The sequence below is a fragment of the Thermobia domestica genome, chromosome 11 (assembly GCF_964235325.1).
Source record: "Thermobia domestica chromosome 11, izTheDome1.hap1.1, whole genome shotgun sequence".
NCBI lineage: Eukaryota > Metazoa > Arthropoda > Insecta > Zygentoma > Lepismatidae > Thermobia > Thermobia domestica.
The window spans coordinates 25555535-25582739 of record NC_137464.1 but is presented as its reverse complement, the minus strand read 5'-3'; the positions used below and the strand labels follow the sequence as shown (position 1 = coordinate 25582739).

The 27205-nt window shown below is 35.3% G+C and overlaps 1 protein-coding gene across 3 annotated transcripts in view; it reads left to right on the top strand.

Moving 5' to 3' along the window:
- Positions 1 to 27205, top strand: part of LOC145663992 (transmembrane protein 229B-like) — a 188322-nt gene that overhangs the window by 146996 nt on the left and 14121 nt on the right. For all 3 annotated transcript variants that reach the window (XM_081730271.1, XM_081730270.1, XM_081730269.1), the window contains exon 2: positions 11522 to 11666. In XM_081730271.1, the coding sequence (XP_081586397.1) occupies positions 11528 to 11666 (139 nt within the window). In that variant the 5' untranslated portion in view covers positions 11522 to 11527. The remainder of the gene's footprint in view (positions 1 to 11521; positions 11667 to 27205) is intronic.

Here is a 27205-nt window from a genome sequence, read left to right as displayed (position 1 = left end):
CAATAAAATCAATCAAGGATCCTTTTTATTTTGTTTAAGACTGAATTGAGAGCTCCTCTTCGATGGAAATATAAAAAGAAAATTGATAACAACCTCTTCGCTTGTAGCAAAGGCACAAAATTGACTAAAGGCTAAAGAAATCTACATGAAGACATTTCGTTAATATTTTACCTGTTAAACTATGGTAGAGGATAGCATATATGGATCTGAAGGTGGCGCTTTGAGTTTTCTTAAAACTCTGTTAACAAATGAAGACAACAGGGGGGAAAAGGATGTAAGTCAAGAAATGTTTGAAAATGTGTTAACAGTAGAATTATGTAGTCTGAAAGGTATAGTTTGCATGAACTAAATCCCACAGTAAGAAGAAGGTTAGTCACTAATAAATTTAATGCTAAAGATTTCGCCTACAAGAGAAGAAGGAGGTAAGTCAATGGAAAACAGGACAATTGTGTAAAGTTATAAAAAAAATGACCTGTCTCCTTTTTCTCCCTCTTCTTCAAATGAGAGAATTACGATGTTGCCATGTCTTGTCTATCTTAACACAGAATGAGGTGTATCTATCGCCTTCTCGCGTTTTAGTACGTCTGCTTAACCACATACAAGTTTACCACATGGCAACGTCGCATTACAGCCTTCGTATTAATCGTCCAGTCCACACGCCATCGACGGTGTCCCACACTTTAGTAGTAACTTTTCCTTATTGCGGGAATAAGTTTATGTATAACTAAACGTAATTTTTGTGAGGGATATTTAAATACACTTAAAGTGGAAGTCAGTAAAAAAAAAAAAATGAAACTATTAAAAATTTTAGTTTATTTCAAAGTAAACAGAAAAATGATTCCTCACATAAATTAGTGGGTTGAAAAAAATCAAAGATGGTGCAGGTATTCAACCCCATTATCTGCTTTTGTTCCATCCATTTAAAGAAAAAAAAAACTAAATAGCATATTAGCACGGACGCCTTTTTGGGACGTCCAGTGTTACCATTCTTTTCCTTCAGGATCTAGATATCTTTACTTGAAGATCGGATAGTGTAACGCACATACCAGAACGGTACCCCTTACCCTGACGCCCACACAAAAATTTTTGTTGCAAGGGCCCAAGCTTTGAAAGGGTGGAGATACAGTACTACAAGCAAAGATGTTATAAAATAGAGCATCTGCCCATACGTATCTTCGTCATAGGAACTCAATGAAGCCAAAAAAAAAAAAAAAAGCATCGTCTGAGTCGGCACGTCTGATTGGCTACTCCCATTTCCGCTATGATTGTTGGCTCGAAACATTGGGATCTTAGTGGCACGGAGTGGGCAGAGTAGGTGTGGTGAAGTTGTGACGTATGGCTTCACGATTTTGTTGTATGGGCAGATCCTCTATTTTGTAACATCCTTAACTACAAGCCACTATGTCTAGGTAGTATTGAAGGGTATTATTCTTCACTTGAAAAGACTATAAGTAATTGTAATTTTTTTTTTAAGAAAAAATATTGTTTTTATAGGAGAAAGACTACACATGAAGTTTGAGATCAAATTTTCATACTACATCAATCATTTCCCTGTTAAACAAGTATTGTTTTACTGAAAAAGTGTACAAATGCATGTTGAGTTAGGAAGGTTTTTTTTTGGGGGGGGGGGTAGGTCCGAACTCGATGGACTCCTATGGGTGCACCCTTACCCTTACCCAAAGTTATACAGAAATTGGAACACCAGACTTGGCACAAAATGCATTAAACATATAGTTAAGGGTTCCCAACTATGGATTCCGGGACGATAGTCCTATGCATACCATTTATCTGGGGATGATTTAAGAATCGAGGAACATACCTGTTACCAGACAGATTAGTAAAATAATCATATTTAAAACACTTTATATTACAGCTTAAATCTAAATTTATAAACGTTACATGATTAATTTTATTAGTACAGTGGCGCAACCGGGATTTTATTACGGGAGGGGCTAAGATTACCTAGTACAGTAGTCTGCAAACGACGTACTGCACCATCTGATATGAACAAAATTCAAACTTTGAAATCTCTCCATTACAATAAATTTAGTTATCCCTATTATTAACATGCTAAAAGGCCTTGAAATAAAAATCCAAATTCACTATTATTAAGACGATATTTCTCACGTGATATATGGTACCTCAATGCAGATTAAGAGCACTCTTCACCACGATGCATGTGTGAATTTGCATATTTTCAAAGATCCTGAACAAATGACAAGCAATAATGACTGTTTGGAAATTTCACGAAAATTTGTCTCCAGCGCTACTGTATAAGATAAGCCAGGTTAGTTTCGGAAGGGGCCTCCTGGGCCCCCCGTACTCATAGCTCGTTGCGCCACATTACTATTGATAATTTTGCAACTCCTAGATCTATGACTTTCACCTTTACTGCATAATTGCATGAGACACGTACCTTTAAGACAAATTAAATTTCGCAAAGTTATCATATCAAAATGACAAACACAAAGAAAAAAAACATTTAGTTATAGTGTGCAAGTATATTCCATTCTTTCCTTTTAAAGAAAAGAAATTTTACTTACTGGGACAGAAAATATTAAAATTTTAGTCCTACTAAAATACCAAATCAAGTCTTTTTTTTTTTTTTTTTGGAACGTCTTGTTTTTTAAGTAAAAAAGAAACTTTATGAACATACACTGAAATACAGGCTTGTAACTACTGTTGCTGGAAAATGAAATGAAATCTTTGTTTACGTCCACAGTTATGCTGGTTAGGCTAAAGGAGACGGTGATGATGAGTAATGGATGAAATGGTGGAATGAAGAAAGTGGGAGGAAACAGGAGAACCCCGAGAAAACCCACGCACACGGTGTTTGTCCACCACAAAGTTCACTTGGCGGGGGCTGGGATCCAACCCGGGACCCCAAGTACCAGAGGTGAACGCTCTACTACTGAGCCACCACGGCCCCCCACTGTTGCTGGGAAGCTCAGTCATTGTTACCCTTAGTTGAATTTTTAAATCGGTATTTTTTCCTGAGATTTTGCGACGGTGATAGTTACAAACTTGCATTATGTATTTATTTTAGTAACAAACGCACCGTATATTAATTATTCAAGAGATAGAAGATTGAATTCCGGGATTTTAACCGTCCCGGTGAAGGAAAAAAAATTCTTCCAGGACAAGACTTAAAATTCCGTAGAAACTGGATCCAGTTGGCTAGGGATAGAAGTCAGTGGAGAGCTTTTGTGAACGCGGCAGTGAATCTCCGGGTACCATAGGTTATACAGTTAATTAATTAGTATTTTCTATTATAGATCCATCCTGGATACAATACAGCTGACTTCTTTTTATTTTCCTTTATTCCATCACGTGCAACGTTTTATCATTTGCAAAGGTTATCAACCTAGAAGACTTACCCTTGAAAACGCTGTCGACAGTAAGTTACATGTGCTTCTAGTGACGTCATTCTTTTTCCCTTTTATCCTCTATTTTTAACTTCCGATATCTTTGTACTGTTAACTTTAGACTTAAGAGAGTAATGACGTAGTAACTTCAGTGCAATGTTACCAGTTGTCTTTGATATATTGATCTAGTATCTTTTTTTTCAATTTTTAAGAAGTTTTATTTTACAAAAATGCCTTTATGTATAATACAGGGTGTTCTAAAAATGGCGCCCACGGATTACAGGACACTATTCTGCAAGTCAAAATAAAGGGACCTTTCAGGTCCTCGTCTAGAGACACGAATTGCATTGTGTGGCAACCTCGCAGATAAAGAACTAGAGAGAATTTGTACCAATTTATCAAATAGTTACATCGATTCTTTCCAGATGTCAGTTAAAGTTGATAGATGTTCACACTAACACTACTTATTAGAGTAACAATATCGATGTAATTCCTTGATTCATTCTTAGAGCAATGCTAATGGTTCTAAGTTAATTTGCGACGTTGCCACATAGAGAAAGTTTGATTCCGTATAGCAGTTGAAGGAGGCTCTTGAAGATTTTCGCTTAATTTTGACCTGAAGAATAGTGCTTTGTTGTTCGTGGGCGCCATTTTTAGAACACCCGATATACAGCGTGGCCCAAACAGTACTGTACTGTTCAACTCATTGTTATTTTTTATTTCATTTCTTATTGTTATCCATCGGGTAGCCCTAGTTTCTTTATTATTTGTTCTTAATATGTTTTTACTTACAACTTAAGCTCGGAAGAACCGAAGCAAACAAACCCATAAACGAATGTTATACTTGATCAATACAGGAGTGTATACCTACTTTTGGGCCACCCTGTATATACCTGATGGACGTGATCCATCCAGTTGATCCCGAGAATATGGATGATCAAAAGATCGGTTTCCCATGCCTTCCTATGGGAATAATTATGGTTATCATCCTTGTTTGGTAGAATAGCCCGCAGTGCTGTTGAGATTAGCGGGTTTGTATGATAATCAGGATACACGATATTAATCTGTTCGTGGAATACAACACTACAATGAAATTAAATGACTTTCTACTTTACAAATTTAAGGACTTAAATATTTTCTATATTCAAATATTCATTCATTGTAGAGCGTACTTTATTTAATTTGACGTAAAAAGCTATAGTTAACACTGAGCTTGGTAAAATTTAGCTTGTTAAGGAGTTTAGTTTGCCAAATACAAAACTAAACTCTTTTCCAGAGTGAACACTGTAACACTACTACTTGTTTTTAGCTAAATATTTCTTTTAATTTTAAATAAATAGGGAATGTTAATAACATTCACATATACAGTTTTGAGTCCTATGTTGTACGTCCTTATACAACAACAAGGTTTTGGAGGATATGGCCCACTTTTTACGTTTGGTTCCGAACCAGACTGGCCCTTGAACGCGGTGCACTTGCCGGGTGGACAGACCATCATGTAGAACTAACTCTATTTATAGGCCATTCCTCACCACGCTATGTCACCTCCAAGATAACTGGATTACATGCGCACGTCACCAATCCCTGCTTAACATTATATGGAATAAATGGCGTATGCAAAAGGTGGGTTATCAGATATTTCTCTTTCCCTTCTACGAAGTATATAAAATTTTAAGTATATATATAACGATGTGAATAAAAAATCGCGTTTGTCCTGGGTAAGGACTTATGTTCCAACTTCCGATTTCTATATACCGAGAAATTGGGGGCACGATGGCTTACTGATAGAACGCTTACATCTGATCTGTGCGGTCCCTGGTTCTATCCGCGACCAAGTAAGTTTGTGTCGGATAACATCGTATCCGTGGGTTTCTTCGTGGTTCACTCCCGTTTCCTCCTACAATTTCATTCCACCATTTTTTTCATCATCATTCACTTGCCTTAATCCTTCAGAAGTCGCGTCAGGGTTTTAAAGACCGTGTGCTGAAGAATTATCGTGCACAGATCACAAGTCACTGCGCCCACCTACCTTTCCCTCTCTATACCTGAATGTGAACTCGTTCCCTACATATATAAATTTATTGTTTTCATTTAGTTCTAATAAGTTCCTCGTAACAAAGCTTTTGTTCACCAACTGGTCTTTTCGACCGTGCGCGACCTCTCGCAGTACGTAAAAATAATACTGTTTTGTAACAATCTTTTGTAACTTTGATCGTTTATTTTAGTGTGTTTCTGCTTTCTTTGTGAATTGAGTGGTATTTGTGAATGGTGAATGAACATAATACATGGGTGGCAAAGAGGGAAAGAGAACAGAAGCCAGCTGGATAGCGTTGATAAATAAATTTCATGGAGTAAATATGCTGCTTCAAGTAAATAAAATTCTGTTTTTTCTGTAAGTTATAGAGAAGTGGGGCCTATCTCAACGATATTTATTATTATTATTATTATTATTATTATTATTATTATTATTATTATTATTATTATTATTATTATTATTATTATTATTATTCAGAAATTAACAATACTGCATGTTAATTTCCAATGACAGTTCCAACCAATGACAGAGATGCTCCCGGAAAGTGGTACCATTGTGACTCTAAGGAAAATGGGAAATCGAAGACAAATTGTTATCAGTGTAAGAACTATATCCGTAGAAAGCGCACAACCTCCACGTGCAATTATAATTTCAAAATATTTACTCAGGTAATGATTTTGAATAAACTAGGGGTGAAAGTAGCACTACAAAAGTACTGCAAACCCACTTTCAATCCGATCGTAAGCATCTCTCGGGTAAATTTCACTGCTCCTGGGGACTTTAATCCACCATGCCAATGCCTGAAACCATCGCTGTCAACGAGTATAAAGTCTGAAAATATTGATTCTGAAGTTGAAATTGACCAATAGTGAAATAAAACCAAATTAAAGATGTTAAGTTGTGATCAAAATGTAGTATATACGAGGCGCGTTCAGAAAGTAAGGTTCCCATGCGTCCCATAGCTAGGAAACTGTATGTTGCGCCAAGCAACTGCGCGTACATGAGAGAGTAAGGTCCTAACATGGCGTATGAGCCAGCAGAACTTCCCTGATTCTTTCAGTAGCGTCGTGGCAGTGATTGAAAATTGGCGTTCCTATTCCAGCTCCTGCCGCGTGTGAAGTGCGAGCAGTGATAAAGTTTTTGAATGCACACGGCATAGCACCTATTGAAATCCATCGTCAGCTGTATCGTTGCAAAAATGTCAATGCATGCGCCTATGCGCCTTGCTTTGTGCTCTAGGGTCAGTTACTTCAACACAAAACTTCTTGATCAACAGGCACTCCATGACAGTGGTGTGCAATAAGGAACGGAAAATCTGCAGGAACTGCTTACTCATGCCGTTAGGCCCATGGACCTGGCACAGCTAACGATGGATTTCGATTGGTGCTATGCCCTGTGCATTCAAAAACTTTATCACTGCTCGCACTTCACACGCGGCGGGAGCTGGAATAGGAACGTCCATCTTCAACAACTGCCACGACGCTACTGAGAGCATTAGGGAAGTTCCGCTAGTGCATGTGTCATGCTAGGACCTTACTCTCTCACGTACATGTGGTCGCTTCGCGCAACATACCGTTTCCTAGCTATGGGACGCGTGTGAAACTTACTTTTTGGATGCACTTTGTATATCCACTACTAATTGCTTTTTGTACTTACTATGACTTTCTATTACTTATTTATTCAATTTTCTGAGTTTAACATGTTACAATTATCAACCGGGACTTAGGTAGGTGGTGATGATGAGATGAATGATAGTGATGCAATGACGGAAGTGGGAGGAAACGGAAAAACTCAAAAAAACATGCACATGGTATTTTCCCACCACAAAACCCTTTCGCCAGGAGCTGGGATTGAGCCAGGGACTCCACTTGACAGAGCTGGATACTCTACTACTGAGCCACCACTACTTATGATTTCCTTTTAGTAGATGTTTGCTTATTGAGGGAATAGTAATAAGGAATGATTATACTATTGACTTTCTTTTCAAGTAACCTAATCAATTTTAAGTGCGTGTATTTTGAAATGTATACTCATTATTAATGGTAACATTGGTCATTCACGTGTTCAGCATACTAACAAACATTAATACTCGCGTACAAACATTTCATAAGTATTGAATTTCATTTCTGTACTCCATACTACACATAATAGAAAATACGGATGGTTTTCTTCACATGTTATTGGAAATTGTAACTACTGAGTATTTTCTCTTGTATGAGAGCAAAATAAATTATTTAATAAACTTCGAATGCATTAAAAGTATTGTTAAGGTAATATAAATAGTATTTTCAATAATTATTTTTTATTTTAAGTTTAGTTTTAGAAGCACGGTTCAAAAGATCGTGCGGGACCTCTCAGTTATGAAACAAGGGCGCGACTTCTGAAGGGTTTTAATGATCGGTCTGCCTTAGCCTAAAGTGTATAACCGTGGGACGTTAAACTGAAAGATTGCATTTGTTTCGTCTGTCAAAACCCTTTCGATTATATCACAGTTTCGTGATCTTCCACTATATGATAATAACTTAAAATGGTCCAGTTTCAATTAAAATGATGATATTCTACTATGTGAAATGTAAATTTACATTGTTTGTTAAATGTAGATTTTCAATATCACATATGATATTGGTAAAAATTTTACTTTTCTCTTCGCTGTAAAATCTGAAAAATCTTCACTTTTTCTCAGAAAAAATCTGGCAACTTTACGTTAAACGTTAACTTACCTAACATTTCAAGAATGATTATTCTTAACACAAACAGGCTAAATCATTATTATTGTTATTTCGCCGTTCTTATTTGTTAAGATTACGCTTTCCTATTTAAACGTATTCACCTCTACAGTACATCATTCTTGCGTAGCTCTTTATCTTCATTTCTGACAAAACTCGTTAAAACTTTCCCCCCTTTCTCTGTGAACGGATCAATCAAGTTGAGTGGATAATATTGTTGACCTCGATTAACAATGCAGCTCGATATTTCATGATGATTATGTTCTTGGGAAGCAAAAATGAGAAAGAGTAATTGTGTATTTGAAATAACGGTGTTGGTCTTTTGTATGATTTGAAGATTTGTTTTTATCAGTTGCTAAGCAACGGAGCCATTTTCTATAATGTCAGTTGCTAATTTTACAGCTCTTTCTAGATGACAAGTAAATAATAAAAAAACTATTAATAACATGTTTTGGTATTCTGTTTACTGCTAGAAGTAATGTGTTATCATTGCAAGTCTTTTAATCAAAACATATTTTTTCTGTCAAATGTTGCACGAATGTTTTGCATATAAATTTGCCAGATTTTTCAGGGAGGAAAGATCGAAGATCTTAACGATTTTTAGGAAGAGAAAAAAGGAAGATATGTGCAGTGGCGGATCTATCCTGGGGCTGGAGGGGCTTAGGTTCCCCAGTTTTCTGAGTAACAAAAGTAATTTAAGATATTATTTGTATATTTTTCAAAGTTTATAGTAAACTCATGATATACCTATAGTCTGGGTTCTGCCCAGTTTTTACTTTCTATATCCGTCATTGGATATGTGATATTCAGAATTTACACACAGGGGGTGCAAAAGTAGGAATACAGATTTTTTTTATTATCTACATATGATCCAGGTCGCCGATTACAATGCTACGAGGTAATGTTGAGTACAGAACGGCAAGGTGATGGCGTCATTCGAAAGGTGTATTGGTCAGACGAAGCGAATTTTAGACTTTCAGGCGCTGTTAATAGGTATAATTGTGCCTATTACACAACAGAGAAATCTTCGTGTAACACTTGAACGACAATTGAATGAGTCTGGGGTTACAGTTCGGGCGAGCCTTTCATGTAAAGGGTTAAATAGAACGGTTACAGACGCGCTGTATATTAACAGGCTACAGTTCCACAATTACAATGCCAACATAATAATAACGACTTCTATTTAGAGCAAGATGGAGTTCCTCCCTACTATGCTGTAACAGTGCGTAAATTTCTTGAAAACAAATTACCCAATCGCTGGATAGATTGACGAGGCCAGTTGAATAGCCACTACGATCACCAGATCTCACCCCAGTGGACTTTTTCTTTTCGGTTGTTGTCAAAGATAAAGTATTTTCGAGCATCCACACACTATTGACGACACGACTAATTTCGTAAGAGAAAGTCGGAAGAAATTACAGTAAAACCACAGTAATAACAGTAAAAACATCTTTGCCAAAGTGTGCTCGAGTGTAGAAGCTAGACTGCAGGAATGTGTAAATGGTGAAGGCTGGCACTTTAAGAACCTCAGAGATTGTACTTAATTGTAATTCCTATATCATCCTGATTGTAACCTCATAAAAGTTATTTTTTTTTTCTCATCATCAAAATGGATGTTAGGCAAAATGCCTAGTGTTTAATATTAAAGAGAATATCAAAAATAGCGTTTTAAAGTTTATATGAGAGATTACCGTTTCAATTTAAGCCAATTTTGTTTTGCCTAAATAGTTGCTTTAGTGCCTAATGTTGTCTATTCTATGCATTTTCTTCAAAATAAGATTTCATTGGGAAAATATATAATATATAAATAATACATATATAATATAAATATTATTCAATATGAAAATATATACATGGAATGCATGTCAAGCTTCGTTTCTATACATGCAGTAAAAGAATATATTAACAAATAGGCATGTTTCTATATCGTTTGAACATTATCTAAGACTTGAATGTATTTTTTTAATTGTATTGAGAATTCATCTTCATTATTTCGAGTTACATTTTAATGCCTATTTTTAAAGTGTAAGTTCCTATTTGCCTGCCTATTTTTCATTTTTTAGTACCTAAACATCCAGTCTCTACTCATTATATAATACATACATACGTTATCTTCTAATCTAATCTAATCTATCTAATATAAATAAAATAAAGAGTTTGTTTGTGTGTTTTTCTGTCTGTGTGCGGCTTCGGGACCAAACGAGTGGACCGAGAGTTACCAAATTTTGGTCAGGGGTACCTTGGCCCAGGCCCCAGATCAAGATGAAGCGTTTTTTTTTAAATTTCGAACCAGGGGATATCAGGGGGGGCGTTTACCGGAACCGGCTTGGGAACCAGACAAATTGACCGAGAGTTACCAAATTTTAGTCACGAATACCTTGGTCCAGGCTCCAGACCAGAGTTAAACGCTTTTGTCCAAATTCAAACCAGGGTGGTCTCAGGGGAGCGTTTACCGAGATATGTAAAAGTAGTAGAAAATGACCGATATTAGTGTCGATTCACAGTTTTCGCGTTCGCTGAAATCGATGGTGAAACTCCGATCGCATTCGGCTCCGGGCCAGGCATCACCGGAGTGGCTGGGTGAGATACCGAGACATATAAAAGTAATCCAAAATTACCGATATTAGTGTCAAATCAAGAAAATGCTTTTGAACATATTTTATTTACAATAATGGGCCTACGGTTATAATTATAGCTTAAGAAACAATAGTTTTCTGTACTTACAAGTTCGTTGGTTTAAATTTTCACCAAAAGAATTCAATATCCTAGTATATATATATATATATATATATATATATATATATATATATATATATATATATATATATATATATATATATATATATATATATTAAAATTCCTCTACTTTATTCGTGATTGAAGTTATTGTACCATCCCACAATTTATTGTCACAAGAAAAGAAGAGAAAACAGAGGATAATCAAGAGTTTACTGTATTTCAAATTTATATCTATTCTTCAAACTAACGATCTTATAAAATAGAAGATCTGCCCATATGTATCTTCATCTTATTGATTCAATGTAGCCAAGTAAACAACCGAGCATCAACACGTCTGACTGTCTACTCTCGTTTCTGCCATGAATGTTGGCTCAAAACATTGCGATCTTATTGGGCGGAACGGGCAGAGTGGAGGGTGGCGAAACTATGACGTAGGGCGTCATGATTTTGTTGTATAAGCAGTTCCTCTATTTTGTGACATCCTTGGTTCAAATAGCCGTTGTTGTGTACCTAGTTTCTCGATCTGCGTTTATTTTTGCTAACACCATAATTGTACGAAATCGGTTTCTGCTTTAAGTTATATCAATGATATATATATATATATTGATCTTTACAGTAACCATTTCAGAGTATTATTGTACATTTTCTTGTTTCAGGGCATAATGGTGCGAGGGCAGGACACCTCTGAAGCACTATCTCCGTGGCTAAAACTTTATATTTATGGACTCCATGGATACTTCATTGAAATTATGTTTACAGCAGGATGGGAGTTCGTCGTGAACCACAATTGGAAATTCCCAGGTAAACAGACGCAGAAGTACTACTGACAAGAAACGGACATGAACGTGTTATCCGGACTTCCGAATCAAACGTAGTCCATTCGATAAACATAACAAAGATACAGTATGTTCATGCACAAAAAAAAATAGGTGTCATGGACAATAGAGTAAATCCCTGGGGCCCGTTAATCCTGTTACTATACAAAGAAAATCGTAAACTTACAGTGAAATAGCAATTGCATCAACACTGTTCATTAGTAAGTAATGGTTTATAGTTAGGGACGTGAAGTTTTCGTTTTATTTTATCCCTGAAATCGGTGTTATTTTTTGCCCAAAATCGGTGTTATTTTTCGCGATCTAATACAAACAAATAGGAGTTATTTGCTTTATTCTGTAATGGTTTTGAAAAGTAAATATATATTGTAAACATGGAGAAAGTAGTCTGTGAAAGTTAATTAAAATAAAATATAATATTAAAATTAAACGAATAGTTTTAAATTTTGACATGTTAAATTTAAAAGAATAAATTATATTTTTGGACTTACACCTGAGAAAAAATGGCTCGATATCCCTCCTAAACTTGGATTTATTTAATGTATGATTTGAGTACATATATCGACTTAAAACCACACTGTAGTGTTTCTTAACATTTTCTTCACTTAAACAAACAATCAATTCACAATATACTTATCTAAAATGCAATTCATACCATAGTGTTTCTTAACATTTTCTTCACTTCCAAATAAATAAATAAATAAATAAATAAATAAATTCACAATATACTTATAATTTCAACACACATTAATGGCGAATTTATAGTTTCTTCAATGTTTCTTATTTTTCAAAGGACAAAATTGTCAATATTTCCACAATTTCTTCTTTAAGGTTTTGTCCCTTACCGTAACTACGAAGTTGTATTCGGAAAAATATCTTTCCGAATCAACGTTGGAAGCTGGCGAAGGTATTGCTTCAAGAGCACAGGCAGCAAAATCTTTATGTTCACTTTGCAGTTCAAAGAGTGTTGCCTGGAGATTCACTTCTTTCCCATTATCTACCAATCTTCTCGCGCTATCTTTCAAGGATAAGTAGGTTTCAGCGAGCTCAGGAGATGACAGTTTATTCGGCCCGTTTCAGTTGCTTTAAAAGTTCAGGTCTTACACTATTTTAAGAGCACATTGAAGGTTGAACACTTGGACGGAGGGCTGAACAACTGGAACGCGTCTTCCAGTTTTTTCAGTAACACTAGAGCCACACTCATGAACATTCTTGTAAGATTCTCTCTCACATTGTGGCAAATTCGACAATACTGAAGTCGTTAAATCGAAGAAGTTTCCATCTTTAATATAGCAGAAGTCATATTTAAGGTCTTCAAGATTACTGACCAGAAGGTGGGCAGTGGCGTATGTCGATTCTTCCAGAAATTCAATGGTCTGAACTAGATCCGAGGCATGATCCTGCACAAAAATTGCTGAAGCTTTCACCGCGCTTACTTCTTCTGGGCTCAGATTGGAAAGAAAATCCATTGCAGCATTTGAAATTCAGCTCATCTCCTCTCTTTGGAAGAATTCCACAGCATCTTCTATGTAAGTTGTTAAATAAAATACAGTACGAAACCACGAACTCTATTTTGTCTGGACGGGGCTAGGAAATAACAAAGGAACATTATAAATGAAGAACTAAATGGTGGCAAAGAGACAGCATATGTAGATACAATAATATATGAAGGGAACAGTGTAACAAACCCAAGGGAAAAAGCAGAAATATTTAATATTTTTTTTATAAATGTTGTCGCAAAAATTATGGATGGTGATAAAGTAAATAAATGTAAATAGAATGGCTACAAAGTAGTTACTGTAAATAACTTTAATCAAAGTTCAAATAAATGTGAAAAAACAATCTTTCTACAGTCAGTGTCAGAAGATGAAATAGCAAATATAATAAAATCTCTAAAAAAAATCAGCTGGAATAGATGAAATCTCAGAAAATTTATTGAAAAGATGTTTCAATCAGGTGAGAAAGCCACTTTGTCATTTAGCAAATATATCACTTACAAATGGCGAGTATCCAGGAAAGTTAAAAATTGCGAAAGTTAAGCCCTTGTTTAAAAAAGGTGAAAAACAAAACATAAATAACTACAGACCAATATCTCTAATACCTCTCGTTGGAAAAGTTTTGGAAAAAATTATGTATAACAGGGTAATTAATTTTTTATTGAAAGAAAATGTTATCTCAACAAAACAACATGGCTTCCTTAAAGGTCGATCTGCAAACACGGCAATATTTAATTTCATTGAGAAAGTAAGAAATATTGTAGATAAGAAAGAAAACTGTATAGGAATCTTTCTTGATTTGTCTAAAGCTTTCGATACAGTACAACACAGTTTACTTTTGAACAAACTGGAGAACTGTGGACTACGTGGTAAAGCAAGGGACTGGTTTGGTTCGTACTTAAAAAATCGTAGGCAGGTCGTAGAATAATAACATTGTAGAAAGCTATTTATCAGATGAATTATATATAAAACACGGAATTCCACAAGGATTTATTCTAGAGCCATTGCTGTTCCTTTTATATATTAATGATTTTGAAGAAAGCATATCTTCGGCAGATGTTATCCTTTTCGCTGACGATACCACTCTGCTAGTGAGTGGAAAAAAATGAAAAATTATTGGAACAGAATGCTAAGCAAACACTAAATGAAGTATCTCTTTGGATGAAGAACAATAATCTTTTTGTTAATGTTGAAAAATCCATTGCTATAAATTTTCATAACAAGTGCAGTAAACCAATATACCCTAACCTATATCTGAACCAAAATAAAATTAACTATACAACACACTGTTCGTTTTTAGGTCTTACTATAGATCATAACCTGACACGGGAGTTTCATATAGAGTCAGTTATTAATAAATTAAATAAAATATGTTATGCACTAAGGATTATTAGAAAGAAGGTAAATTTAAAATTAGCTAACACCTTGTACCATTCGTCTTTTAACTCTATCTTGCAATATGGTATCATGTTCTGGGGAACTTTAAGTCAGAGATTTAATGTTTTCAAAATTCAGAAGAAAGCCATAAGAATACTTTGTGATAAGAAGACGAATTTTTCTTGTAGACATTTGTTTAAGGAGGTCAATATACTTCCACTGGATAGTTTATATTTGTATCGTCTCTTTTTACATTTGAAAGAACACTCATAGGCATTAGTAATAAATAAGGATGTACATAATTATAATACGCGAAATAAGAATGATTTTCATTTGTGTAATCACCGGTCAGCAATGTATCAGAAAAGTGTAAGTTATGGTGGTGTTAAGTTGTACAATATGTTGCCTATTGATATAAAGTATGAAGAAAATATGAAAAGATTCAGACAAAAGTTAAAATCATTTCTATTAGAAAATTCTTGTTATACGATTAAGGAGTACGTAAATATCATGACAAGGTAATATTACTTTATTTTACTCATGTAAATTTTTTGTACATATGACGCATGTTACACTTACTTGAAGACACTCCTCGTACTTGTAAGTTCATTCAAAAGAAATATTACTTTGTGCATGAACATATTTTTGTTATGTTTATCGAATGAACTAGGTTTGATTCGGATGTCCGGATGGTACTTTCATGTCCATTCCTTGTCAGTCATTAGGCACTATAGCTAGAAAACAAAATAAAATTATAGATTCAAGGACTGGTTGCCTGCATAACTATTCTTATTATTATTTTGCATTAGTATTTTTTTCTTTTCTTTCTTACAGTGTACATTCCCATGTTATCAGAAATACCACATCGCCATTCTTTTACTTTTATGGGTGGCCATATATTTTTTTTTAACATTCATGACTTTTTTCTTTTCTTTTCGAATTATGTTTCAATCGCTTACGTAATATCGGCCATATCCGGGAAGTCGTAAAAGAAACTGGGGAGAGAAACTATTTTTTTTCCTTTATAATATGCGTTATCTCTTCTCGTTAAATTATTATTTTTTTCTTAATAATCGTCCGTGTAACTGAAAATTATGCCAACCATCTACTAAAAACATTTACGTATAACAAAATGAAGAAATTCACTGTCGAAAGTGAAAATTTGTGAATCATATGCGTAAAGTTATTTGTATACAGTTTAAAGTTATTTGTATACAGTTTAAAGTTATTTAATACAGTTTAAAGTTACTTGTATATAGTTTAAAGATATTTAATACAGTTTAAAGTTATTTAATACGATTTAAAGTTACTTGTATATAGTTTAAAGTTATTTAATACGGTTTAAAGTTACTTGTATATAGTTTAAAGTTATTTAATACAGTTTAAAGTTACTTGTATATAGTTTAAAGTTATTTAATACAGTTTAAAGTTATTTAACACGATTTAAAGTTACTTGTATATAGTTTAAAATTATTTAATACAGTTTAAACTTAGGTAATACAGTTTAAAGTTACTTGTATAATATTTCTCTTGCTAGTTAAGCTTTCTTTGTTTCAATAATTGAACAGTTGAATGGAGTGGGGTCTTGGTGGTTCAGTGGTGCCCGTTTGGTGGCTGGGTGTAGTTGAGCAATTTTAAACGGTAGACTGATGACTGAGAAGTGATACCCATTGGGGGTTCGGAAATGAAATGAAATGAAATCTTTCAATTTAACGTTTCAGGATTATGTCTGTTAGGCTAAGGGAGACGACGATTAAGGCAAGTGAATGATGATGGAAGAATTGGTGGAATGAGAAAGTGGGAGGAAACTAGGAAACCCACGGACACGGTGTTGCTCACCACAAACTTTCTTGTCCGGGTATCGAACCAGGAACACTACGCACCAGAGGTAAGTGCTATACCACTGAGTCACTGTGCCCCCTTTTGGGGTTCGAGCCCCTCTGTAGTACCATGGGTGAAACTTTAATTGTCCTTGGTGTTTCTGTGTTCATATCCCTGTCGAGTTCAGTAGTCTCGAACAATGATAGGAAGAAAAGAGTCAGGGGTTTTTGAAAAAAAATGTTAGAGCTATCACCTCTGGTGAATGGGGCAGAGATGGAATGGGCCGTGGGTCAAGATTTATGAGTGAGTCAGTGTGACCCACTTTGACCCACAGATACACTACGACCTACCAACCCACCCTGCTAAGTGCATTGTACCCAACATTTTCTGAATACTGGTGAATTTATCTACGTTTTACTTTCAAGGTTTTCAATTTTCTTTTCTTTTTCATTTGTTTCTATTTACTTGTCTGAGATAAGTATAAGTTAAAAGAAAAAAAAACTTCAGGCACTTTTGGATATTGATATTTGTAATTGTAATAATATCAATACGATTTACTACTTGTCTTTCGAGACACAGTCGAATATTGCACTTTCCTTTCCTTTACGTTGGTCAACTTTACATTGATCTGAGACTTTCAAAGTTAATCCTATTTTCCACTGAATAGTGTCTGTAATTCATCAAGGAAATAATTATATATGATAATTAAAATGAAATTCATCTTAATATGGCCCATCACAAACTCTTTACCACTTCATATCGTAAAAGTCAGATCCATCGGTATTGTAACAGAGCGGTGCTTGAGGGATTGACCTTAGAAATTCAAACTCGGATTAGTGATAATGTCATAGCATAAACTCTTTAGTTAGTGGAGGGGAGAGTGGGGATCATGGGTCAGAGTTGATGACATTGGGTTTTGTTGAGCGGTGGGTCGGAGTGAGTCACAGTGGAAATGATGGGGAGTGGGTCAGTGGGTTATGGGTCAAGTTTTCATTGACCCATACCATCTCTGATGTTGGGTTCTTGGGTCGATCACAGCTGTCACCAAATGAACTGTTTGGTAAACAAATACCATGTGCATGGATTGAACGTAAAATCATTAATCAGTTTTAATGAGAAATCTAGTAGTTTATCAGAATGAAATCGCTCCTTCGTTAGTATCTATTGCTTATTCTTGCCTTTGATGTAACAAAACTGGTTAAGATTATATGTTAAGGTGTAGATTTCTGTCTTAATATTGGGCGTGAATACTGAAAATTGACTTTTAAAAAAATAAAATAAATAAATAAAGTGCCAGTGCGCTGTCATATGCATGTTCAAAGTTAGACAGCTGAAGAGAAGGAGTTAGCAGTTGTTTTCATGTTCTTTTGAGGAAGATTTTTTTTTTTTTTTTTTTTTTTTTAAGGAAGGAGGGAACGGAAATCGGGAAAGCAAAATGGAAATTACTGACAGGAGTAACCTGGTGAAAAGAAATGGGAAAGACAAGAGATTCCTTCCAGTCAATAAATTTAAAAGCTATGACGCTAGCAAAAAAAAAAAAAAAAAAAAATCTTGTCTGCGTCATTTAAAAAAAATCCTTTGGCTGAGAACGATCGATAACACGGAATTAATCTTCACTTTCCTTTAAAAAGAAGAAGAAGAAGAAAAAAAGAACTTTGCTCATCCAACAACCGAGCAAGCGTCTTCTTCATTTAGTGTCAAAGTTCATCAGAAAAACCACAAAGCAGGCGATGCCTTGCTTGCGTAAGGCAAGATGAGATGTAATAGATAGCTAGACACAAACTCAAGTAAGTACAAAAGCACCCAGCAGTTCATTCAATGGCTTTACAACCATAAAAGTGGTTTATGGGCATGTTAAAAAAAATATAATGCATTTACAACTTTAATGTGGAAGTAGGGCTAAGTTTGCTCGATATTACGCAATTATGGCACATTTATACGAGGGTCACCGCAAAAATAATGGCTTTTTTTTTTTTACGAAAATGGGTACGTAGCAAATAATTCTGAAGTATGTAAATGAAAGATTATAATAATACACATGTAAACGTTATATGTAGGAACTTGGATGGACACACATGTCTTCATCAGAAAATAGCACGAGAAAAATGAGTACATCGAATTGTTCATTCCATATGTGTTTTACGTCGAATTGAATGGTGGCTCAGTGATACAGCTCTTACACGTGAAGTCCACAAGTAAGTTAGTGGTGGACAACATCGTGCTCGTGGGTTTTTTTCTGGGTACTCCCATTTCTTCTTATATCCTCTTTTCAGAAATTCTTCCATTATCATTCACTTGTCTTATCATCTGTTTCCCTTAGCCTAAAGGGCATAATCGTGGGACGTTAAACTGAAAGGTTCTCATAGTGCATTGTTTAAGGGAGTGGTTAAGAGTCTTCATCCCGGCGAAATTAAAATACTGCTAATTTTACAGTAATTATGTGATATCTTCAAATAGATAAAATATAATTGAAATATGGAACAACAACGCCCTAGACAATATTATTTTGCGTGATGTACCGTTATCACAAGTCACCTAGTGGCTTTCCGTTTTCAGCTGTTTACAAACGCGAAAATAAATGCCGATTTTCAAAATGGCTCGAAATCGAAAGCAGATAAGTGAGTCGTGATAACGGTTTCTCATGTAAAATAATATTGTAATATTGTCTATTGTCATTACTGTAAAATTAGCGGTATTTTAATTCCGCCGGGATGAAGACTCTTAAAGCTCGGAATATGCGCCAAAGAGTGGTCAACCGATCAGTGTTACTACCCAGGACAATGAAATGTGAGTTTTGCAGGCATTTATTCAAAGCTCAAACAAATCAAAGAGAAGGGTTTCTTGTAAATTATACATTTCCCGTAGATCTCTGGGGTGTCTGATGCAACATTTAGGTTTGAGAATGTATCAGCCAAGATTATTTCATGGATTAGTAAATAATCCTGATCACTGATTACGATTCCTCGAGGTAATGTTGAATGCAGAAAGACAAGGTGATGTAATCTTTCGAAAACTGTGTTGGTCGGAGGAAGCGAACTTTAGACTTTCAGACGCTATTAATATGCATAATTGTGTTTATTACGAACAACAACAACAAAAACAAAAAAAAAAACTCATATAACACTTGAACAACAATTGAAACAACCTGAGGTTGCCGTTTGGGCGAATCTTTTATGTGAAGGAGTCATTGGGCCTATATTTTTTAATGGAATTGTTACCCACCAGTGGCGGATCCAAGGGGAGGGCTATAGGGGCTATAGCCTCCCCCTTGACGCTCAGGTTTACACTGGATAAAATGGGCTTCAATCCTGATTTACACTGGATAAAAGGGCAAACTATGGTTTTTCCCCTGCCTTTATCATATCCTGGATCCGCCACTGTTATCCACCACCTACATCTGAACATGCTATGGGACATTAGTATTCCACAATTACGGCGACAACATGATAATGGTGACTTCTGTTTAGAGCAAAATGGAATTCCTTCCCATTATGCAGTAACAGTGCACGAGTTTCTTGACAACGAATTCCCAGTCGTCGATAGGTCGACGAGGATAAGTTAAATGGCCACCACGATCACCAGACCTTACCCAATAGACTTTTTTTTTTAATTAGGGTATTGTCAAAGATAAAGTATTTTCAAAGAGATCACACACTGTTGACGACATGGCTAATTTCATACGAGACGCGTGCCAAGATATTAATAATAATAAAAAAATATGTGCCAAAATATGCTTGTGTGTAGAAACTAGATTGCAGGAATGTGTAAATGTTGAAGGCCGGCACTTTGAGAACCTCAGTGATAATACTTAATTGTAATTCCTATATCATCCTGATTGTGTCCTCATAGAATTGTCATTTTTTTTTCATAATCAAGAACTCATTGAAGATAAGAATTTTTATAACTGTATACCTACTTTTGAACTCACCTGTATTTCATACATAGGTATATATATATATATATATATATATATATATATATATATATATATATATATATATATATATATATATATATATATATATATATAGAGAGAGAGAGAGAGAGAGAGAGAGAGAGAGAGAGAGAGCTTAACTCCTCCCCCTTTTTGATGCAATCCTGTGTACGCCACTTCATGTATGTATTAATACTGATAATATTTTCTTGAATATTTATATAGACAATAAGCTATCAGGGGAACCGCATGTATTTCTGGTAGACTTTTAAGGGTAGTGTATTTATTAGGCAATTGAGAAAACATGTTTCTGACAAGAATGTTAGATCAGCTTAATTTGCTTTCTTATAGAGTATAAGTTTGTACAGTCCGCAGCAAAAAACCTGCAACATGAACACCTAAGTTTATTGTGAAATGACGAAGTCGTTTGCTCCAAAATAAGTGTGCAGGGGAGGACGCCGAGGTTTTTGTGGCGCGATTCGTGCCACTTAGACATTATGTTGATTCCATGCGCTGCTAGGCGTAGTTTCACAATAAACTTACATGCTCATGTTGCAGGTTTTCTTCTGCGGACTGTACATATAATATATAATGTTTTGTAAGCAACATTCTTCTAATACAGAAAAAAAAAACATCAGACTAATTTCAAGTTTACAGCGATTATTAGCTCATTGCAGACCCTTGTTTATTAACCTTAAGGTCATGGCAATAATTAATGTATATACAGGGTGTTTCAAAACAACACCGACAACATTTGGGAGATGATTCCTGACACCAAGATAAGACAAAAAGTGTAGACCAACCTGGGTGCACAAATGCTTCCTTTCGGAGTTATAGGCTGCCGAAAATATGGGGAAAAAATTAACTTTAAAGGTCCATAGCTCCAGGACTGTGGCACCTACCGTAGTCGGGTCAAGACTTCACTTAGGAACTAATATGTGCTCTATCCAAGTTTCACAATCCTACGATACTTCCGCAACAATTTTTATAGGGGTAGTTGGAGAGTACCTCAAATTACATGACAGTGACCAAACTCCCTCTATAGAAATTATGGCGTGAGTACCGTAGGACTCTGAAACATGTATTTTTAGATAGAGCACATATTAAGTCCCAAGTGAAATCGAGACCCGACTACGGTAAGTCCCATAATTTTGGAGCTATGGACCTTTAAAATTCATTTGTTCATGTTTTCGGCAGCCTATAAGTCCGAAAAGAAACAGTTGTGCACCCAGGTTGGTCTACACTTTTTGTTTTATCTTGTTGTCAGGAATCACCTCCCAAACGTTGGCGATGTTGTTTTGAAACACCCTGTATTAATGCAATACTCCTATATGTAAAAAAAAAAAAAATCAATCTTTATAGTTTACAAATTACACAAGAGATCCATTCGTATAACACCAGGAATAACAAACATATATATATATCAGGACCTTGGAAGAGAAAGGGGGAACCCGAAAAATCGATTATTTTTTTCTCGCATCGGGCAGCTCTGGACAACACATAGATACCACACTTTGCCCTGGTTCGCCCTTAGTATTCTCACAGTTTCAAAATAAAGATTCGCCGTTGCTATCTTAATGTACTTTCAAAACTTTCAGCTTGATTTCCCAACACTCCAATTTCAGGATTCACCCTTTCTCTTCCTGGGTCCTGATATGTACGTCCCATATCAACGATTCTCTAGAACGTTGAATAACAATTTGATAATCGGAATAAACACTTACAAATGAACATGAAAATAAGTTTAAGCGTAAAATGTTCAAATGGTTAGTTGCAATGCCCTTTTATTCATTACAGGAAAACTTCGATTATTGAATAGATGTGTAATACAGGGCTGTCCAAAAGTAGATATATATACCTCCGCATTGATCAAGTTAACATGCTAGCTTGTGGGTTTATTTCCTTCGACTGTTCTAAGATTAAGGTATAAGTAAAAGGCTTTAAGAACAAATAATAAAAAAACTAAGGAATAACATTAAGAAATGATATAAAATGTAATGAGCTGATCAGTACGGTACTGTATACCTACTTTTGGGCCACCCTGTATATTCAATTATTTTGTAAACTGTGTTAATAATTCTTCTAATATATGTTTTTATTGTTATTCATTTTATTCATTATCTTATTTAATACTTGCCTTTAATTATAGTTTATTAATAATTCATATTTATGTACCACTAATTTTATTTGTCATGACGTCAATTGCAATGCTTAATAACAATAAAATTCATTTATTACTATTATTATTATTATTATTATTATTATTATTATTATTATTATTATTATTATTATTATTATTATAAATAGTATACAGAGTCTTATATGTAGATTTATACACCTTCAATGTATCTTTCTTAATCATTCATAAGAATAGTAATAAAATAGATAAATGTTTAGAATACAAATAGTTTCTATTAATATATCTATTATTAGAAAACAATGAATATATTAACACTTGTACGCTAAATGATTTCATAACGCAAATTAGAAACGTATTACGAGGGTTGGACTGAAAGTTTCGGGGAAATGATACAACGCAAGAAGGTCAAAGTACAGCAATTTTTTTATTGCTTTTCAAAGTACTACCCCTGTGTAGCAATGCATTGTTTCATGCGACAGAACCATATCAGGAAACATTTTATGCCACTCCGAAGTTCGTGTTTGTGAAACATGCAGTTTGTATGCCTCGATCGCTTCTTCAGAAGTACAAAAGCGTTTCTCACGCAATATGTTCTTGATTGTTGAAAACACAAATAAATCACTGGGGACTAAATCAGGGGAATACGCTGAATGTGCAATGAACGTTTTCCTGGTCCAGAAAATCACTTGTAGTAGCTGCTGTGTGCGAGCTGGCATTGTCGTGATGCAGAATGATTCGACGGTTTGGGTTGGACTGTCTGCTCCCATTCAGTACTTCTGGTAGATATATGATTTGTACAATTTTACATTGACTGTTCTACGATTCTCCAGTGGGACAGTTGCAATATGATCTGATTTACCAAAACATGGTGCAATCATTTGTTTGGAGACACTGCGTACACGAACAACTTTGGTTGGTTTAGGTTCATCGCAGAACACCCACAGAGCAGATTGTTGCTTTGTTTCCGGTTCGTATGCATAAATCCACAATTTATGACCTGTTACGATACTAAACACCAAATTAGATTATCCAGACTTCGTCATAATTTTGCACTACTTCATATGGGCGTCTTTTTGTGCTTGAGTTAAATTGTGTAGGATCCAACTATCGCAAAATTTTTTCACACCTAAATGATCAAGAAACATTGTTTGTATTTGGCTCACGCCAATCCCTAAGGTCCCCTGAATTTCGCAATCAGTCACATATCGATCAATGTTAATTCACGAACAGTTTCAATGTTTTGGGGCACAATGGCTGTCGATGGATGACCTACACGATCGTCATCACTTAGGCTGACTCGACCACATCTGAATTCCTGAAACCATCTCTAAATTGTCGTCTGGAATAGGGTTTCATCAGGAAGAGTAGCAGTCATCCGACGAACACGCTCTTGCTGTGATAATCCTTGGCGTAATAAATCATGACACGGAAGTATGTTCGCCGACAGCGTGGGTGCTCTGGGGCTACAGTACCCACACAAAAAATCTTGTGGGTGCAGCGCACCCACAAAATTTTTGGTTTGGTAGAAACAAAATAAAATAAATATTTCTCATTTGTCTTTAGCAAAAAAATAATAAGCAATTAAAACATGGAGATGGAAGTTAGAATTTCTAAAGCTCTAAAACAAAAGTTTGTTTCAAATGTGTTTGTGCAAAGGCAACCAACCAATACGTAAGTCGTTTTGTAGTTTATGTTCATAATAAAATCCGTGTTCAGTTCTTTCTGCAATATCATTAAAATTATTTGCTTTTATGAAGATTTTTTGATTTTAATTTGTATGAATGTTGTATTTTCTTTTAGTAACGTGTTGGTAATATCATTGCCTCTTGTTATCATTGTGCATCATGTAAGTTGTTTAAAGTATACATCTAATGTTACGCTTACGCATATTAAGAATATTTATTACAATAACTTATCCGTAACCCAGTGGTGCCCACCCCCCTCATGTCGATGACGCACCCCCCCTCAATTGGCTATCCGTAGGTATTCTTCCATGAAAAAAAATCTTTTCCATTAATTTTTACACCTTCTCAAACATATTTATATAGATTTTAACCCCCCCAAATATTTCAATGACGCAGTTTGCGTCATAGCCCCCCCCTTGTGGGCACCCCTGCGTAACCAAGTTTGAACCCGTTTCTCTTGCGTTCAAGTCAGCCTTATTACCGACTGAGCTAGGACAGCCTCATCTTCCTGATACTACCGGCATTTTTTACTTTATCACAGCACAGCTCTTTTTGACAGGTTCATAAAAGATTTTAAATAAAAGGAAATCAATCAAGAAAAAAATATCGAGATTCCCCTGAAAACACATTCCGCCATTTATATGCACTCACATAAATTTTGGTAAGTCGGCGACGTTGCATGGCAGTGCTTTTTCGTCAGGTTCATTTTTGATCACGACCACCTCACTTCAAACTGATGCCCCGCAACGACAAAGTTTCCAAGCTACATACGGTTTTGTATTTAGAATGAACAAAGATAGTTTATAACTACAACAAAATCTAACAGATTACATTGTTCTCAGTACGTGATTCCCGAAACTTTCAGTGCGATTCTCGTACAAAGTAAATTAAACCAAATATTATGCTAACCTAGCTATTGCATTTAAGAATAAGTAAATATAGACAAGGGCGCCCATTAGGGGAGGCAAGGTGCGGCGCTCGCTTCCCCTTGAAGAAATTGTACTTCGATTTTTTTAGAATTTTTAGAATAGTTACAGCAAAATTTGAAACTATATTTGAAATGTCGCTTTTACTTGCCTACCCCTTGGAAACCACAACATGGGGCGCTCTTGAATATAGATGTTACCAGGTTAGAAGCAGATCAATGTAGAAATGAGATTATTAGAGGTTAAAGAGTAAGTTAATGCAGGTATTATCAGATTAAATATAGGTTATTACAGATATTGTTCGGTTGAAGAACGACGTAAATTAAAACGTTATGAGGTTGAAGGTAAGTTAATACAGATATATAATGGTAAAGAACATCTTTAATATCATATTAAGTGATAAGTAGTAGAAACTAAGGAAAGACCAGCTCTACCATATATGTGCAACATGTGTATTTGCACGGAGCGGCTAAAACTGTCATAACTATATTATTTAAAATAAATATTTCTTGTTGAAAACAGACTTCATGATGATGGTAGTTAAATTTACTAAGCTGATGCTCTATTTGAATTCTACATTCATAAATTATGTTTAAGTCGCATTAGTTTATTGTCGCATGAACAGTGCTAAAGGAAATGATCAAACATATCCCAGCATGAATTGCTTTGATTGTTGTCAAATACAAGAACTCAATTCTCGAACAGTAGCGAACACCTGTTTCTCTTTAGTTAGTTATCACAATTTTGATATGAAAACTAGTCTTGTCTTTATCACAGACAAGTTCCTTATCATTGAAGGTGGAAACAAGTTTTTTTTTTTTAATTTTTAACAGATGTAGGAGAAAAATCAAGAAATAAAGATAAAAGAACTAGTTGCACTGGTATGCATATTTCAAACTCAATTGAGATTGAATTCTATAAAAAGGATGACCATCTTTCCTTTGCAGGTGTGTTTGCTTATCTTTCACTAACATATTAGGGCCCATACACGATCCACGGTTTGTGCAAACAAGGCTGTTTGTGCAAACAGTTTGACCGTGTATGGTATTGTATGAACTGTTTGCGCAAACGGTTGTGCAAACATTTGCCACATCGAACTCGTTCAAAAATTGTTTACACGAACATGATGTTTGCGCAAACACGTGGACCGTGTATGGGCATGTTTGTGCAAACACGAGCTTTATTTCCCAGTAAGAGGCCTAGTGTACAGACGCTTATTTCTTGCGCTATGGCGTCAATGAATAGGAATCAAGAATTCTGAAGAGAATTTATTGAACTTTATCGAAGTTTACCTGAACTGTGGAAGGTAAAGAGTGAAGATTATAAAAACAGGAATCTGAAAAATGTGGCATATGAGAGATTGGTGGATAAAATTAAGAAAATAGATTAGAAGGCGGATAGAGAGTCAGTAAGGAATAAAATCAATTTTCCAGTATTTCACCACATGTAGTTGAATCCATTCGTAAATAATTTTTATAGTCCACAGTCGAACTTATCTCAAGTTCGAATATTACCTAGGTAAATTTTGATGACTAAACTTAGACCGTTTCTTGAATCACTCTTTCATCCACAACCTCTTCTTCCGTTTGGGTTTCGCAGGTCTTTCCGCTTCCAAAGCACAAGCAATTATTATCGCTAAACGAGCTGCTTTAGTGGATATGCTTACGCGATCAAACTCAAAATTGAACTGAAATTTGTGCATACAGTTGAACCGTGTATGGCCGAATGTTTGCGCAAACACAGTGTTTGCACAAACACGATGTTTGCACAAACCGTGGATCGTCTATGGGCTCCTTAAGAGATTATTATTTAAAGAAAAAAGCAGATACAACGAGATTGTATTTGTGGTGTTTCTTATGCCTTTCTGAGTGTGAGTACTCTTTCCCTCCCTTTCGTTGTTCATGATAGGGTAGCATACTTAAAATCATGACTTTTAAAGATTTGTTCTTTCTGGAGAAAGGGGGACTGCAAATGATGCCATTGAAGGGGGCAGCAAATTGTCTAGAGCCGGTCCTGACTTAAGGGATACGTTACTTCGTATGTTATGTAATTAAGAACTAAGTTAACATTGAGCTTAAAAGTTAACATTGATATTATAATATTAAAGTAGAGATTAACGCAGGTAATA